This window comes from Desmodus rotundus, chromosome X (assembly GCF_022682495.2).
Source record: "Desmodus rotundus isolate HL8 chromosome X, HLdesRot8A.1, whole genome shotgun sequence".
Taxonomy (NCBI): Eukaryota; Metazoa; Chordata; class Mammalia; order Chiroptera; family Phyllostomidae; genus Desmodus; species Desmodus rotundus.
Genome location: NC_071400.1, coordinates 59,450,344 through 59,468,216, shown reverse-complemented (window position 1 = coordinate 59,468,216; position 17,873 = coordinate 59,450,344). Strand labels below are relative to the sequence as shown.

General features: G+C 39.8%; 1 protein-coding gene across 2 annotated transcripts in view; it reads left to right on the top strand.

Annotated features, from left to right (window-relative positions):
- The window catches only part of GABRA3 (gamma-aminobutyric acid type A receptor subunit alpha3), a 413,998-nt gene that overhangs the window by 37,203 nt on the left and 358,922 nt on the right, over nt 1–17,873 (top strand). The window contains exon 1 of one of the 2 annotated variants that reach the window (XM_045188241.3): nt 11,816–11,900. The exons of the other annotated variant lie outside the window; for it this stretch is intronic. Within the exon in view, the coding sequence (XP_045044176.1) occupies nt 11,864–11,900 (37 nt within the window). The 5' untranslated portion in view covers nt 11,816–11,863. Of the gene's footprint in view, nt 1–11,815; nt 11,901–17,873 lie in introns of those variants that run through there. 2 annotated transcript variants of the gene reach the window in all.

Genomic DNA, 17,873 nt, shown 5'->3' with positions numbered 1-17,873 from the left:
CAAGTGCCTCCTAGGTTAAATAAAAGAATAATTTGAACTATAATCTTATTCTCATGCAAAGCTGTTTAGGTTCTTATACACAATACATGTGGATGGGGGACAGCTCTCCAGACATTTTAGTGTGCTGCAGCTCCAGGCAGGATTTGGCTGTGAACATTGTGGCCAGAATTGTTAAATTAAATGTTTGCTTACTGGAGGTCCTGATCATCAATCTCTGCAGAACTTTTCAGATGTCTTCAAGTTTTACTTTATGAACCCTTTTCTTGAGCATTTTGTTTTTCTTGCTGTTAGGTCAGAGTCGCTCAAGAAACTAGATGGACACAGTGAGCCAAGGAGCAGGGTTTATTAGCGGGGAATAAGAGGGAAACTGGAGCCAACCTAGGGAGGTTGGGGAGCCAACTAAGGGAGGTTAACACTCTCTCAGTTGTTCTTAGGGCAGGGTTTTTAAGCACAAAAACCCGTGAAGGGTAGCTAGTTGGGGTGTCAGAGTCGGATTGGATAGAGCTGGTTGCTGGGCGCCATTTCTGCTGACCATTGTTCTTGCTGTATTTCTATGAACTTACCTCTCAGGACTGCCTTCTCTGTGTCCCATAGATTTTGATACATCTTGTCAGGATCAAGTTAATGCTGCATCCTGATATGCCGGATACACCAACCCCAGACCCAATTTTAGCCAGCATCTGTTTGCCCTGGGTAGGGTCAGCAGGCAGTTTCCCAGGCAGGTATTTTCCCAGGCTACAGTTTCCCACAGTGTAGTTTGCCACCTGGTGATTTTCTATTCCTCCTAGGCCTACCTATGTCTGTCACTTGGTGAAAGACAAAAGTGATTTTCATTTTCATATCTATTTATTATGTGAAATATATCAGTTCACTGTGCTAAGTATTGAGGATATGATAAATGAATCAGATAGATCTGGTCCCTGCTCTCTTGGAGCTCACAATCTAAAAGGGAAGGCATACTTTGAACAAGTAATTTGCAGGTGAGATGAATGCTATGGAATAAAGAGTGTTAAAAAGTAATTAAAATATAGACCTTGCTTAGTGGGAGGGGGTCATGGCAGGCAAAATTTCTTTAATGAAGTGATGCTCAAGCTTAGAAAGTAAATATCTAAAGCTGCTAGCCATTGCAGTAGAGGGATGGGAGGTAGGAGATGGAGGAGAAAGTATTTCAAGTAGAGGAAACAGGTTGTGTGAAGGTCCTGATTATGCGAAAATTCATGTTCCATTTTGGCAGATTAGAGAAGGCCAGTCGGGCTGGAAGTTAAGGAGAGAGGGGAGATAAGAATATAGTGATACAGTATTATGCAGGTCATATGCAGTGCCTTTTTAAAATGTATCCTTTTTTAAAATGACTTTTTAATTTTCAATTATAGTTGACATACAAATTATTAGTTTCAGATGTAAAACCCAGTTGATCAGACATTATATAACTCACTAAATGCTCATCCCAATAAATCTCATACCCATCTGACATCATACATAGTTATTATAATATTATTTAATATATTCCTTATGCTGTATTTTATATCCTCATGACTATTCTGTAACTACCAATTTGTACTTCTATCCCTTCACATTTTCCATCAAACTGCAACACTGGCACCTTCAAAATGTTCTCTATATCTATGAGTCTGTTTCTGTTATGCTTTTTTTTTAAAAATTTTGTTTTTAGATCCAATTGTTAGTAAATAGGTATTTATTGCCATTTTTATTATTGTTTTTTGCTTTTTATTTAAAAAATTATTTATTGCTCTTTAAGTACAATTGTCTGCATTTACTCCCCACCATTTCATTATTTATATTCATATATTTTAATCCTCAGCCAAGGGTATTTTTTTATTGATTTTAGGGAGAGAGAGAAATAGAGAGAAACATTCATGTGAGAGAAACACTGATCGGTTGCCTCCATATGTGCAACTTCATGGTGTACAGGATGATGCTCCAACCAACTGAGCAACCTGGCCAGTGCTATTATTCATATCTTTTATCCTTTTTTTCTTCTTCTTAAAGATCCTTTAACATTTCTTGTTATATTGGTTTGGTAGTTATGAATTCCTTTAGGGTTTTCTTGTCTGGGAAGCTCTTTATCTGTCCCTTGATTCTACATGACAGATTTGCTGGGTAGAGTAATCTTGGTTGTAGGTTCTTACTTTTCATCACTTTGAATATTTCTTGTCAATCCCTTCTAGCCTGCAAAATTTCTGTTAAGAAATCAGATGACGCAGTCTTATGGGAGCTCCCTTGTCCTCCTGATTTATCCACACACAAATGTGGGATTGCCTGGTCCTCCAGCTGCCTCCTTGCCCTCCTGGTCCTCCAGCCGCTGCCTTGCTATGTGTCCTCTCTGCCCTGGGTGCCCGTCTCTGCCCCTCCTACCAGTCTGAATGAATGTTTCTTCTTTAACGCCTTGGTTGTCGGACTTCCATACAGTTTGATTTTCTGGCAGTTCTGGTTATTTTTTGTTCGTAAATTTGTTGTTGTCCTTCTTTTTGTTGTGTGAGCAGGCGAAGTGTATCCACCTGTGCCTCCCTCTTAGCCAGAAGTCACTAATTTAGATTTTTCTATCTTCTTTAGGTTTGCTGTATTGCTATGAACTTACCTCTGAGGACTGCCTTCTCTGTGTCCCATAGATTTTGGCTCTTGTATGTTCATTTTCATTTGTTTCCAGATACTTTTGATTTCTTTCTTGATGTCACTGTTAAGCCATTCATTTTTTAACAACATGTTATTCAGTGTACATGTATTTGAATGTTTTGAGTTTTTTCCTTGAGGTTGGTTTGTGCTTTCAAGCCACTGTGATCTGAGAAGATACTTGATATTCTTGATATTATTTCAATTTTCTTGAATTTGTTGAGGCATCTTTTGTGTCCTACCAAGGGGTCTGTCTTTGAAAATGATCCATGTGTGTTTGAAAAGAATGCATTCTTTGCTTCTTTAGGGTGAGATGTTCTGTGAATATCAATTAAGTTTATTTGATCTATAGTGTTGTTCAGTGCTACAATATCCTTGTTGATTTTTGGTTTGGAAGATGTATCCATTGTTGACAGTGCAGTGTTAAAATCCTCTACAATGACTACATTGCCATCAATCTCCTTCTTAACATCTTCCAAGATTTTCCTTGTGTATTTAGGTGCTCCCTTGTTGGGTGCACATATGTTTACAAGGGTTATATCCTTTTGTTTAATCGATCCCTTTAGTATTATGCTGTGACCTTCTTTGTCTCTTGTTATCACCTTTGTTTGAAGTGTATTTTGTCTGACATATGTATTGCTATCCCAGCTTTTCTTTTTCACATCCATTTGCTTGGAATATTTTTTCCAACCCTTCACTTTCAGCCTGTGTGGATCTTTTGTTCTGATGAGGGTCTCTTGTAGGCAGAACTTATGCAGATTGTATTTTATTATCTACTGAGATACCCTATGCCTTTTGATTGGAGCATAATCTATTTATGTTTAAGGTTATTATTGATAGGTACTTGTTCATTGCCATTTTTCCCCTTTGTACCTGTGTTTCCAACCTTTCTTTCTTCTTCTTCTTAAGGCAGTGTCTTTAGCATCTCTTGCAGTGCTGGCTTGGTGGAGATGTACTCTTTTAGACTTCTTTTGTCTGGGAAGCTCTTTATTTATCCTTCCATTTTAAATGAGATCGTTGCTGGATAGAGTACTTGGAATATTTTGTGCCAATCCCTTCTGGCTTTGAGTGTTTCTGTTCAGAAATCAATCGATAGCCTCATCAGAGCTCCCTTGTTTGTTACTATCTGTTTCTCCCTTGCTGCCCTTAAGAATCTCTCTTCGTCTTTAAATTTTGCAATTTTAATTATGATGTGTCTTGCAGTGGGCCTCTTTGGGGTCATCTTTATTGGGACCCACTGTGCTTCCTGAGTTTATATGATTTTTTCCCTCAGCAAGTTAGGGGAATTTTCTGTCATTATTTTTTCAGACAGGGTTTCTATGCTTTGCCCCTTTCCTTCTCCTTCTGATATTCCTATGATGCAAATGTTGTTGCTTTTCATGTTGTCCTGAAGCTTCCTTATATTACCCTTATTTTTTTAGTCTTTATTTTGTTTTGTTGCTCTGACTGGGTGTTTTTCTCCATTGTCTACCATCTCATTGATTCAGTCCTCTGCTTCATCTAGCTTGCTTTTAATACCTTCTACTGTATTCTTCATTTCTGATATTGTATTCTTCATTTCCTCCTGTTTCTTACTCATAGTTTCTATGTCCTTTTCCATGCTTCTGTAGTTCCCACTAAGTTCCTTGTATTTCCCATAATGTTCCTTGTAGTTCTCACTGAGTTCCTTGAGCATCCTATAACTATTATTTTGAACTCTATGTCTCATAAAAGCTGCCTCATTTGCCCTGGATGGTGTAGCTCAGTGGATTGAGCATAGGCTGTAAACCGAAGGTTCACCAGTTAGATTCTCAGTCAGGGCATATGCCTGGCTTGCGGGCCAGGTCCCCAGTTGGGACCACATGAGGGGCGACCACACACTGATGTTTCTCTACCTCTCTTTCTCCCTCTCTTCCCCTCTCTGTAAAAATAAATAAATCTGTAGAAAAAAAAGCTTGCCTCATTTTCATTTAGCGTTTTTTTCTGGGGATTCCTCCTTTCTTTTCTATTGAGGGTGGTTTCTTTGTCTTCCCATTTTAGGTGACTCTTTTTGTTTGTTTCTGCACCTCTGATTGCTCTGCTTTGACTGCCTTTCTTTGTGGGTTGGCCTTCTGTGGTAGGAGTTTTGTGGGACTCAGTTGTGCCATCTCTTTGATTTCCTAATCTGGATAATCTAGGGATGCCCTTTATTCAGTTTATATGGGCTATCTTGTTGTACTTGGGCTTGATTATTGATTGCTCTTTCACTGGTGGGTTCTTCCCTTTGGCTGGCTGACTGAGAGTCAAAACCTCCACCATGTCTTGTATGCTGTTGTACAGGTGCTGGCAGAACAAAAGAAAACTTCCCCGAAAACCAAACCCATGCCAGCTAAAATATCGCCTACCACATCAGCAATATCAACAGTAAATAAACAATTAAGAAAGTTAGAAAGAGATTAAGAGTATTCGTAGGGTACTTCTGGCCAACATGGAGGCATAGGTAGATACACTTTGCCTACTCTCACAAACAAAATAAGGACAACAAAAAATTTAAAACCAAAAAATAACCAGAACTGCAAGAATATTGAACTTATGGAAGTGCGGCAACCAAGGAATTAAAGAAGAAACATTCATTCAGACTGGTGGGAAGGGCAGAGACAGGCAGCCAGGGCACAGAGGAGGCACAGCAAGGTGGTGGCTGGAGAACTGGGTGGCCCCACGATTGCATATGGAGATCGGGTGGAACAACTGGGGAGCGAGACAGATCACGAAACCCAGGGTTCTAGCTGGGGAAAAGAAAGCCTCAAAAACTCTGGCTGTAAGAACCTGTGGGGGGTGGCAGTGGTGGGAGAAACTCCCAGCCTCACAGCAGAGTTCATTGGAGAGAACCACAGGGTCCTAGAACATACGCAAACCTACCCACAAGGAAATCAGCAGCAGAAAGGCCCAATTTGCTTGTGGGTAGCCAGGGAAGTGACTGAAAGCTGGCCAAGAGCTGAGCAAGCCTCATTGTTCCCTATTGGACCCCTCCCCAACATAGAGCACCACAATGCAGCAATGTGGATTGCCCTACCCTGGCAAATACCTAAGGTTCCACCCCTTACAGTGTAACAGGCACACTGAGACAAAGAAATATGGCCCAAATGAAAGAACAGATCAAAACTCCAGAAAAAGAACTAAGCAATGAGTATATAGACAACCCATCAGATGCAGAATTCAAATCACTGGTAATCAGGGTGCAAAATACAGGAAAATGTGAAGGCTATGCAAAATGAAATAAAGAAAAATATACAGGGAACCAACAGTGAAAAGAAGGAAACTGGGACTCAAATCAATGATTTGGAACAAAATGAAGAAATAAACATCCAACTGGAACAGAATGAAAAAACAACAATTCAAAAATATGAGAGTTCCGGCCAAGATAGAGGTGTAGGTAGAAACCTTTTGCTTCCTCACACAACTGAAAGGAGGATAACAACCAATCTAAAATCAATAAACAACCAGAAGTGCCAGAAAGTCAAGTTGCATGGAACTCCAACAACCACAGAATTAAAGAAACAGTCAATCAGAACAACCAGACCAGTAAGGCAGCAGACGGAGAGAACCCACAGTGAGGATGTGGGCTACGCAGGTGGGGCTGACTTAAGGGAAAACTGAGACTCGGAGCTGGCTGTGGACTATGGAAGTTGCTGCGGTGGGAGAAACTCATAGTCTCACACAAGAGTTCATTGGATAGTGGGCTAGAGACAAGCAGGGGAACTGCATTGTTCCCTCTCTGGCCCCTCCCCCACAGGCAGCACTGCAGCACAGCAAAGAGGGTTGCCCTGCCCTGGTGAATACCTAAGGCCCCACCCCTTTACAACTTAACAGGGGCCCCGAACAAAGAAATATGGCCCAGATGAAAGAACGGAGCAAAAGTTTAGAAAGAGAGCTAAGCAATGAGGAGATAACTAACCTATCTGATGGAGAATTTAAAGCCCTGATAATCAAAATGCTTAAAGAACTGATTAAGCTTAGTTGAAAAATGAAAGAACAAATGAAAGATACCCAATATGAAATAAAGCAAAAATATTCAGGGAACCAACAGTGACAGGAAGGAAACCAGGACTCAAAATCAATGATTTAGAAAAAAAGGAAAAAATAAACATCCAACTGGAACAGAGTGAAGAAACAAGAATTCAAAAAAAAAATAAAGAGAGACTTTTGAACCTCTGGGACAACTGGAAACATTCCGATATCCAAATTATAGGGGTGCGAGAAGGAGAATAACAACAGCAAGAAATTGAAAATTTATTCAAACAAGTAATGAAGGAAAACTTCCCCATTCTGGTGAAGGAAATAGACTTCCAGGAAGTCCAGGAAGCTCAGAGAGTCCCAAAGAGGCTGGACCCAAGGAGGAACACACCAAGGCACATCATAATTACATTCCCCAAGATGAAACAGAAGGAGAGAATCTTAGAAGCAGCAAGAGAAAAGGACACAGTTACCTACAAAGGAGTTCCCATAAGACTGTCAGCTGATTTCTCAAAAGAAACCTTACAGGCAAGATGGGCCTGGCAAGACGTATTTGAAGTCATGAAAGGCAAGGACCTACATCCAAGATTGCTCTATCCAGCAAAGCTATCATTTAGAATGGAAGGGCAGATAAAGTACTTCTCAGATAAGGTCAAGTTAAAGGAGTTCATCATCTCCAAGCCCTTATTATATGAAATGTTAAAAGGACTTATCTAAGAAAAAGATAAAAAATATGAACAGTAAAATGACAACAAACTCACAACTATCAACAAAGGAACCTAAAAAAAAAAAAGAAAAAGGAAAACAATGAAAACAAAAACTAAGCAAACTAGAACAGGAACAGAATCAGAGAAATGGATATCACATGGATGGTTTTCAGTGGGGAGGGGGAAGGGAGAAATAGTGGGGGAAGGGATAGGGAAGAAGAAGCATAATTGGTAGGTATTAAATAGATAGGGAGAGGTCAAAAATGGTATAGGAAACAGAACTCAAAGAACTTGTATGTACAACTTATGGACATGAACTCGGGGGGATGTTGGAGGGTTAGGGGGTGCAGGGTGGAGTGGGGATAAAGGGGAAAATTGGGAAAACTATAATAGCATAACAATAATTATAGCATGATCAATAATCAATAGCATAATCAAATATACTTAAAAACACAAGAAGAGGCTGAGCAACCTCCAGGACAACTTTAAATGTTCCAAAATCCATATCATAGGGATGCCAGAAGGAAAAGAGGAATAGCAAAAAATTGAAAACTTATATGAACAAATAATGAAGGTGAACTTCCCTAACCTGGCAAAGGAAATAGACTTCCAGGAAGTCCAAGAATCCCCAGAAAGTTGGACCCAAGGAAGCACATGCCAAGGCACATCATAATTACATTATCTAATATTCAAGATAAGGAGAGAATCCTATAAGCAGCAAGAGCAAAAGAGACAGTTACCTACAAAGGAGTTCCCATAAGACTAACAGCTGATTTCTCAAAAAAAAAAAAAAAAAAAAAAAAACCCAAAAAACAACCCTTGCAGGCAGGAAGGGGCTGGAAAGAAGTATTTGAAGTCATCAAAGACAAGGACCTACAGCCAAGAGTACTCTATCCAGCAAAGCTTTCATTTAGAATGGAAGGGAAGATAAAGTGCTTCTCAGATAAGGTCAAGTTAAAGGAGTTCATAATCACCAAGCCATTATTATATGAAATGTTAAAGGGATTTATCTAAGGAAAAGAAGATGATCAAAAAACTTGGACAGTAAAATGACAACAAACTCACAAATATCAACAACTGAACCTACAAAAAGAAAAACAAGCTAAGCAAACAAGTAGAACAAGAACAGAATCACAGAAATGGAGATCACATGGAGGGTTATCAGCAGGGAGGGGGAGGGTGGAGAATAGGGGAAAAGGTACAGGGAAAAAGAAGCATCATTTGTAAGTATAAAATAGGGGAGGTTAAGAATAATATAGGAAATGGATAAACCGAAGAACTTATATATATATGACCCATGGGCATGAACTAAGTGAGGGGAGGAATGCTGGTGGGAGGGGAGGTGTAGGGAAGAGGGGAATAAGGCAGAGAAAAAAATGGGACAACTGTAATAGCATAATTAATAAAATATACTTAAAAATAGTGTTATATGATAGGATAAAAGAATATGAGATGACTAAAGGAGAAAAACTGATTTTGAGAGGGAATAGGGAGGAGAAATAATAAGAGTAGGGAATAGACACAAGGCGAAGAAGGGGCAAAAACAAAATTTAAAACATAAGTGAAAAAATGAAAGGTGACAGCAAAATGGTGTAGGAAAAGGAAAGCATATTAATATGGGGTTTGTAATAAGAAATAAAAATAGTGAACCAATGGAATAAAATTGAAGAAAACTACAAAAGTTTCAATAACAATGAGAGATGAGCAAAGATTAATAAATGTGGAAAGAGAATAAGAATATTGTAAGAATGAGAAAAGAGAATGTGAGATTTGTACTGGAAAGAAAATGATTTTGGGTGGAACCAAGATGGCGGCGTAGGTAGACACACTGCGCCTCCTCGCACAACCAGAACTGACAGAGAATCGAACAGCAAGGGGGACCAACACCAAGGAAATAGAAAATAAACATTCATCCAGACCGATAAACCAGACGAACGGTGGGCAGCTAAGCAGACGGCGCAACCCAGGGCTCCAGCTCGGGGAAATAAAGCCTCAAACATCTGATTGAAAGCGCCCCTGGGGGTTGGGGTAGCAGCAGGAGAGACTCCCAGCCTCACAGGAGAGGTTGTTGGAGAGACCCACGGGGGCCTAGAGTGTGCACAGGCCCACTTACTCGGGAACCAGCACCAGAGTGGCCCAGTTTGATTGTGGGTATCTGAGTGAAAGATTGAAATCCGGAGGAGAGTGAGGCGGGCGCCATTGCTCCCACTCAGCCCCTCCCCCACGTACAGCGTCACAGCACAGCGACCAGCATTACCCCGCCCCGGTGAACACCTAAGGCTCTGCCCCTTAAAGTAACAGACGCGCCAAGACAAACAAACAAAAAATGGCCCAAATGACAGAACACTTCAAAGCTCCAGAAAAAATACAACTAAGCGAGGAAGAGATAGCCAACCTATTGGATGCACAGTTCAAAACACTGGTTATCAAGATGCTCACAGAATTGGTTGAATTTGTTCGAAAAACAGATGAAAAAATGAAGCCTATGCTAAGAGAAACAAAGGAAAATGTACAGGGAACCAATAGTGATGAGAAGGAAACTGGGACTCAAATCAATGGTGTGGACCAGAAGGAAGAAAGAAACATCCAACCAGAAAAGAATGAAGAAACAAGAACTTGGAAAAATGAGGAGAGGCATAGGAACCTCCAGGACATCTCGAAACGTTCCAACATCCGAATTATAGGGGTGCCAGAAGGAGAAGAGGAAGAACAAAACATTGAAAACTTATTTGAACAAATAATGAAGGAGAACTTCCCTAATCTGGCAAAGGAAATAGACTTCCGGGAAGGCCAGGAAGCTCAGAGAGTCCCAAAGAAGCTGGACCCAAGGAGGAACACACCAAGGCACATCATAATTACATTACCCAAGATTAAACGCAAGGACCTACATCCAAGATTACTGTATCCAGCAAAGCTATCATTTAGAATGAAAGGGCAGATAAAGTGCTTCTCAGATAAGGTCAAGTTAAAGAAGCTCATCATCACCAAGCCCTTATTATATGAAATGTTAAAGGGAGTTACCTAAGAAAAAGAAGATCAAAATAGGAACAGTAAAAATGACAGCAAACTCACAGTTATTAACGACCACACATAAAACAAAAACAAGAGCAAACTAGGCAAACAACTAGAACATGAGGGTTGTCAATAAGGGAGTGGGAGGGAGAGAGGGGGGGAAAGGTACAGAGAATAAGTAGCATAGATGATAGGTGGAAAATAGACAGGGGGAGGGCAAAAATAGTGTAGGAAATGTAGAAGCCAAAGAACTTATAAGTATGACCCATGGACGTGAACTATGGGGGGGGATGTGGGAGGGAGGGGGGTGGGCAGGATGGAGTGGAGTGGGGGGGAAATGGGACAACTGTAATAGCATAATCAATAAATATATTTAAAAAAAAGAAAATGATTTTGAAAGAGGGAGGACAAATAATAAGAGTAAAGAATAGAATTCAGGTTAATAAAGGGAAAAATAAAATTCCAAACTGAAATAAGCAAGGGCAGAGGAAGGCAAAGTGGAGTATGATGTGGAGAGTAACCTATGAAATTGAAATAAAAAAATAGTGAACAAATAGGAACAAAATTGAAGAAAAAAAGCAATAAATCCTATATCAATGCTAAACAAGCAATGATTAATAAAGGTGGAAAGAACTTAAGAATATTATAAGAAAGGGAAAAAAGAATATGAGGCAACTAAAGGAACAAAAAATGATTTTGATAGGATAGATGGAGCAGAAATAGTAAAAGTAAGGATTAGGAACATGGTGTAGAAAGGGGCAAAATAAAATTGGAAACTAATGTAAGAAAGGACAGGAAGAAGGACAAATGGAGTAAGACAAGGGAAGGGTGTAGTGTGAGATTTGAAATAAAAATAAAATAAAAAATATAAAAATATAAGTAAAAAGAATTAAAAAAAAAAGGCAGAAAATAGTGAATTGGTTGGAATACAACCAAAGAAAAAGAAGTGTTAAAAGGCTATGTAAGAGCTTTGGCTGTTGTAGCTCAGTGGACTGAGCACTGGCCTGTGAAACAAAGGGTCCCAGGTTCAATTCCCAGTCAGGGCACATACCTTCACCTGCCTCTAGAGGGGGGGCTTCGATTGAAACTGGGAGGATGGGACCCTGAGGGTCTCCCCTGGGAAGCACTGTTTAGTCTTCTGGGAAAATTGTGGGTGTGGTCTCCAGTCCCTGCACCACTAGTCTTGGTCTATACCAGCTTATTTCCAATAATGTATAGTTTCTGGTGAACTAGCTGTCCTTTTCAAAGGAGGAGCTAATCTGTGTAAAAGGGTCAGCTCTTTCCTGCTTGGTGCTGATGGCAGCTCTGTGTGCCAGCTGAGGCTAGGTGGGGCCCTGATTCCCCATTGATGCATCGATTTCTGATCTCCCTGCCTTGCTGGCCTTAGTAGAATAGGGCCCTAGGAATCAGTGTATTTTGTCTCCTGATAGAAGAACAAAATGGGCCTTTTTGAAGTTGCTCTTCTCATTTTTCTTGCAGATACACACCCTGCAGGCTATTCTTGAGCCTGTCCTGCCTGTTCTGCAGAGGTTCCCCTTTGGATGAAGTGTTTGCAGTCCTGCAGGAGGTGGGGGCTGGGTATGTCCTTCCTTTCCCAGAGGTTTGAACTTTGCCAGGGAAGGGGGTTTTGCCTGGTTGTAAATAATCTCAGGCACTCAACTCTTGCCTGTCTAATTTCCAGCCCACTGCCCTCACAGTAAACACAGTCCCAAATTTTCCATTTTGCACAGTGTCCAGCTTGCTAGCCATGTTGGGCTGGGGCCCAGAAATCCCTTTGCCGTGCACTTGTCTGATCTCCCTGCCCAGCTATATTCAGTGGGAGAAAACTGTACTTTCAGTCTTGTTCCTTTGCTCACAGGGCATCTGTGTATGGGGTCCCTGCCCAGCAGGGACCCCTTTTAAAAAGCCTATCTGTGGCACACCCACTGCAGCACTGAGTCACTGTTACACTTTCTGTGCACACCCCCTCTCCAAAATGCTAAAAGTTCCTTATGGTCACAGCTGGCCACAGCCTGCCTCTCCCTAACCCAGGTGTGTCCCCTGATCCTTTTTGGAGATAAAGTCTCTCTCTCTTTCTGGCACACTCCTGGTTGGCATTTGGCATTGCAGCTATGGACGTGCTTCTCACTGTGTATGTAGACTAGATCTCCCTGACTTCATATATCCTCTCAAGTCACTCTTGGCCCAGGTTTCTGGGTTCCCTGCCCTGGGAGGAGAGAGTGTCACAAAGCTGTGATTTCTGATAAGTCTCTCCATGGCTGCAGGCTCCATGCACAGGGTATTTCCCCTTTAACATATAAAATCTTCTTACTGCCCATAGTGAAGTGTCTTCTGTAGTCCTTGGCTTCCAAACTTCACATCAGCTAAGATTCCATTTGTTATTCAAGTTATTTGTTGGTAGATCAGCTGAGAATCTGAGTGTGGGGTAAGAAAAAGTGGACTCATCTTCCCCTACTTGGCCGCCACCTTCTGCACTTACTAAACGTGTTGATAATAGATGTCCAGTGTTTCTTGTATCTTCTTCAATAAATGTTTCTTTTTCATATTACATGGCTGGATACCTTCTGGACAGACCTTGTATGTGTGTGTACATTATGTCAGATAGAGTTGAGAATCATTCTTTTCTATGTGGATGTCCAATAGATATTCAATTATCAAATATATTAATAAGTTTTAATAATCTGATAATGTAATTCTCTTCATCCTTCTTATAAATGTTAGAATAAAGTTGCCAATTTCCAGACAGTAAAGGACCTCTTGGAATTTGTATTACAATTGCATTGAATCTATTGGTCAATGTGGGAATAACTCTTATTTTTCCAAAAAGGGGTCTTTCAATCTAGGAACATGTATACCTGTCCATTTATTTAGATTTTTATTTTTACTCAATATATTATATAGTGTGTTGTATATGCAACCTGTACAAAATTTAATTTATTCTTAGATATTTTTTTGATGCCATTATAAATGTATCTTTAAAAAATTTTTATTTTCTAAACAATTTTTCAGTTATACAAAAATACAATTGATTTTTTAATTTTTGAATATTGATCTTATAGTCAGAGATATTGATGAATTCATTAACAGAATTAATTTACCTGCTGTTTTTAGAAATATTTAAATAATTTTATTTCACTTTTTTATTTCAAATTTTGATGTATTTATTTTTATCATGCCTTATTGTTTTGCCTAGTACTTCCAGTACAGTGCAGTATGTAACTGGAGATTACAGGCATCTTCTATTTTATTCTTGACCTGAAAGAAAATTTTTGTTATTTCACCATTAAGTAAGGATTTTGCTGTAGTTTTTTTTTAAATTGTCAGTTTTTTATTTACTTTTTAATTTTTATTTAAAAAAATATATTTATTGATTATGCTATTACAGTTGTCTCATTTCCCCTCCTTCATTCCACTCCATCCTGCCCACCCCCTCCCTCCCACATTCCCCCCTATAGTTCATGTCCATGGGTCATACTTATAAGTTCTTTGGCTTCTACATTTCCTATACTATTCTTACCCTCCCCCTGTCTATTTTCTACCTACCATTTATGCTACTTATTCTCTGTATCTTTCCCCCCTGTCTCCTCCTCCCACTCCCCTGTTGATAATCCTCCATGTGATCTCCATTTCTGTGGTTCTGTTCCTGTTCTAGTTGTTAGCTTAGTTTGCTTTTGTTTTTGTTTTGGGTGTGGTTGTTAATAACTGTGAGTTTGCTGTCATTTTTCCTGTTCATATTTTTGATCTTCTTTTTCTTAGATAAATCCCTTTAACATTTCATAGGATAAGGGCTTGGTGATGATGAACTCCTTTAACTTGACCTTATCTGAGCAGCACTTTATCTGCCCTTCCATTCTAAATGATAGCTTTGCTGGATACAGTAATCTTGGATGTAGGTCCTTGCCTTTCATGACTTGGAATACTTCTTTCCAGCCCCTTCTTGCCTGTAAGGTTTCTTTTGAGAAATCAGCTGACAGTCTTATGAGAACTCCTTTGTAGGCAACTGTGTCCTTTTCTCTTGCTGCTTCTAAGATTCTCTCCTTCTGTTTCATCTCGGGGAATGTAATTATGATGTGCCTTGGTGTGTTCCTCGAGTCCAGCTTCTTTGGGACTCTCTGAGCTTCCTGGACTTCCTGGAAGTCTATTTCGTTTGCCAGATTAGGGAAGTTCTCTTTCATTATTTGTTCAAATAGTTTTCAATTTTTTGTTCTTCCTCTTCTCCTTCTGGCACCCCTATATTTCGGATGTTGGAATGTTTAAAGATGTCCTGGAGTTTCCTAATCCTCTCCTCATTTTTTTGAATTCTTCTTTCTTCATTGTTTTTCTGGTTGGATCTTTCTTTCTTCCTTCTGGTCCACACCGCTGATTTGAGTTACAGTTTCCTTCCCATCACTATTGGTTCCCTGTACATTTTCCTTTGTTTCTCTTAGCATAGCCTTCATTTTTTCATCTAATTTGCGACTAAATTCAACCAATTCTGTGAGCATCCTGATTACCAGTGTTTTGAACTGTGCATCTGATAGGTTGGATATCTGTTCTCTGCTTAGTTGTATTTTTTCTGGAGCTCTGATCTGTTCTTTCATTTGGGCCATTTTTTGTGTGTGTTGGCGCACCTGTTATGTAAAGGCACGGAGCCTTAGGTGTTCACTGGGGCAGGGTAATGCTGTTTGCTGTGTTGTGATGCTGTATGTGGGGGGTGGGGGACGAGAGGGAGCAATGGCGCATGCTCCACTCTCTGCCGTATTGCAGTCACTCCCTCTGCTACCCACAATCAAACTGGGCCCCTCTAGTGCTGATTCCCGAGTGGGTGGGCTTGTGCATGCTCCAGGCCCCTGTGGGTCCCTCCAAAGAACTCTCCTGTGAGGCTGGGAGTTTCTCCCACTGCCGCCTCAACCCCTACCGGTGTTTTCAGTCAGAGGTTTGAGGCTTTATTTCCCCACGCTGGAGCCTTGGTTTGCGCGGTTTGTTTCGCTCACCCACTATTCCTCCCAGTTTATCTATGTGGGAATGTGGGGCTGCGGGGTCTGCTAGCTGCAGCCTGGCCTGCCCCGTCCCACAATCTGCCACCTCCCTGGGTCCGATGCCGCCTTGTCTTGAGTCCTCTCCGCCCCTACTGCCTGTCTCTGCCCCTCCTACTGGTCTGGATGAATGTTTCTTCTTTATCTCCTTGGTTTTCAGACTTCAATACAGTTTGATTTTCTGTCAGTTCTTGTTGTTTTTTGTTTTTAAATTGTTGTTGTCCTTCTTTTGGTTGTGCGAGGCCGCGCAGTGTGTCTACCTACATCTCCATCTTGGCCGGAAGCTGTTATTTATTTTTTTTTAATCAGGTTAAGAAAGGTTCTTTTTATTTTTGGTTTGTAGAGTTTTTTAAAATCGTAAATGTTATGGTGAATTTTTCCCCATGTTTCATTGAGATATAATTAATATAATGTATAAAATGGAGGTGCATACTGTGATGATTTGATATATATATATAAAACTTATTACTATGATAAGATTAGTTAACACATGAATGGGTGTTGATTTTATCAGATAATTTTTGCATCTTATAAGTTGATCGCATTTTCTCCTTTGTTTTTTTAATGTGGCAAGGTATATTCATAGATTTTCAAGTGTTAAATCAACATTTTATTCTTGGTATAAACCCTGCTCTTCTAGTTATTTTGAATAACAGGATAGGATATATGTGTGCATATATGTGTATGTATGTGATTTAAATCTTTTGCATCACGGTTTATAGGAAAGATTGGCCTTTAATTTTCTTTTATTTGTCAAATTCTTGTGAGATTTTGGTGTTAAGGTACATGAGCTTCAAAAATGAATTGGGATACAAAACTAATTTTTTATACACTGAAAGAGATTATGTAAGACTGATGCCATTTGTCTCTAAAGGTTTAGAGGAATTCACTGGTAATGCCATCTGGGCAAGTTTTTAGTTATAGATTCAGTTTTTTAAAGAGTTATGAGTATTCAGACTATATATTAGACAGTTTTATATTTTTTCTAAACCTATTTTTATTTTTCTTCCTTTACTTTATTCTTTCTTTATTATTGTTTAAAAAAGTCATCTGTATCCCCCCCATGTTCTCCTCTATCACATCATCCCCCCACCTCCCACTTTTAGTCCTACCCCCTTTTGGTTTGTCAATGGGTTCTTTATACATGTTACTTAACAACCCTTCCCCTTCTTTCCCCCATTATCCGCTGCCCCTCTCCCCTCTGGTTACTGTGTTTGTTCTTTATTTCCATGTCTGTGGTTATATTTTGCTTGCTGGTATGTTTTGTTGATTAGGTTCCACTTATAGGTGAGATCATACGGTATTCGTTTTTCACAGCCTGCTTATTTCACTTGGCATTATGCTCTCCAGTTCCATCCATGCTTGTTGCAAAGGATAGAAGTTCCTTCTTTCTTTCTGCTGCATAGTATTCCATCTTGTAAATGTACCATAATTTTTTGATCCATTTATTTTCTGATGGGCACTTAGGTTGCTTCCAGCACTTGGCTATTGTCAATTGTGCTGCTATGAACATTGGGGTGCATAGGTTCTTTTGAATGGTATTTCAAGATTCTTAGGGTATAAACCAACGAGTGGAATTGGTGGGTCAAAAGGCAGTTCCATTTTTAGTTTTCTCAGGAAATTCCATACTGTTTTCCACAGTGGCTACACCAGTCTGCATTCCCACCAAGAGCCCACTAGGGTTCCCTTTTCTCCACAACCTTGCCAGCACTTGTTTTTTGTTGATTTGGTTATGATGGCAATTCTGACCAGTGTGAAGTGGTATCTCATTGTGGTTTTAATTTGCATCTCTCTGATGGCTACTGAGGCTGAGTATCCTTTTATATGTCTCTGGGCCCTCTGTATGTCTTCCTTGGAGAAGTGTCTGTTCAAGTCCTTTGCCCATTTTTTAATTGAACTGTTTGTCTTCCTGGAGTGCAGTCATATGAGTTATTTATTTATTTTGGAGATCATACCCTTGTCCAAGGAATCATTGGCAAATATGTTTTCCCATATGGTTGGTTCCCTTTTCATTTTGCTGATGTTTTCTTTAGCTGTGCAGAAGCTTTTTCCTTTGATGAAGTTCCATTTGTTTATTCTTTCCTTTATGTCCCTTGCTCTAGGGGATATATTAGTCAAAATATTGCCTTGTGGAATATCTCAGATTTTCCTGCCTATGTTCTCCTCTAGGACTTTTATGCTGTCAAGATTTATATTTAAGTCTTTTATCCACCTTGAATTTATTTTTGTGTATGGTGTAAGTTGGTGATCGAGTTTCATTTTTTTGCATGTAGCTGTCTAGACCTCCCAACACCATTTGTTGAAGAGGCAATTTTTACTCCATTTTATGCTTCTTCCCCCTTTGTCTAATATTAATTAGACAAAGACTTGGGTATATTTCTGGGCTCTCTATTCTGTTCCATTGCTCTATGTGTCTGTTCTTATGGCAGTACCAGGCTGTTTGGATTACGGTGGCCTTGTAATACAGTTTGATATCATGTATTGTGATCCCTCCTGCTTTGTTTTCCTTTCTCAAAACTGCTGCAGTATTTGGAGT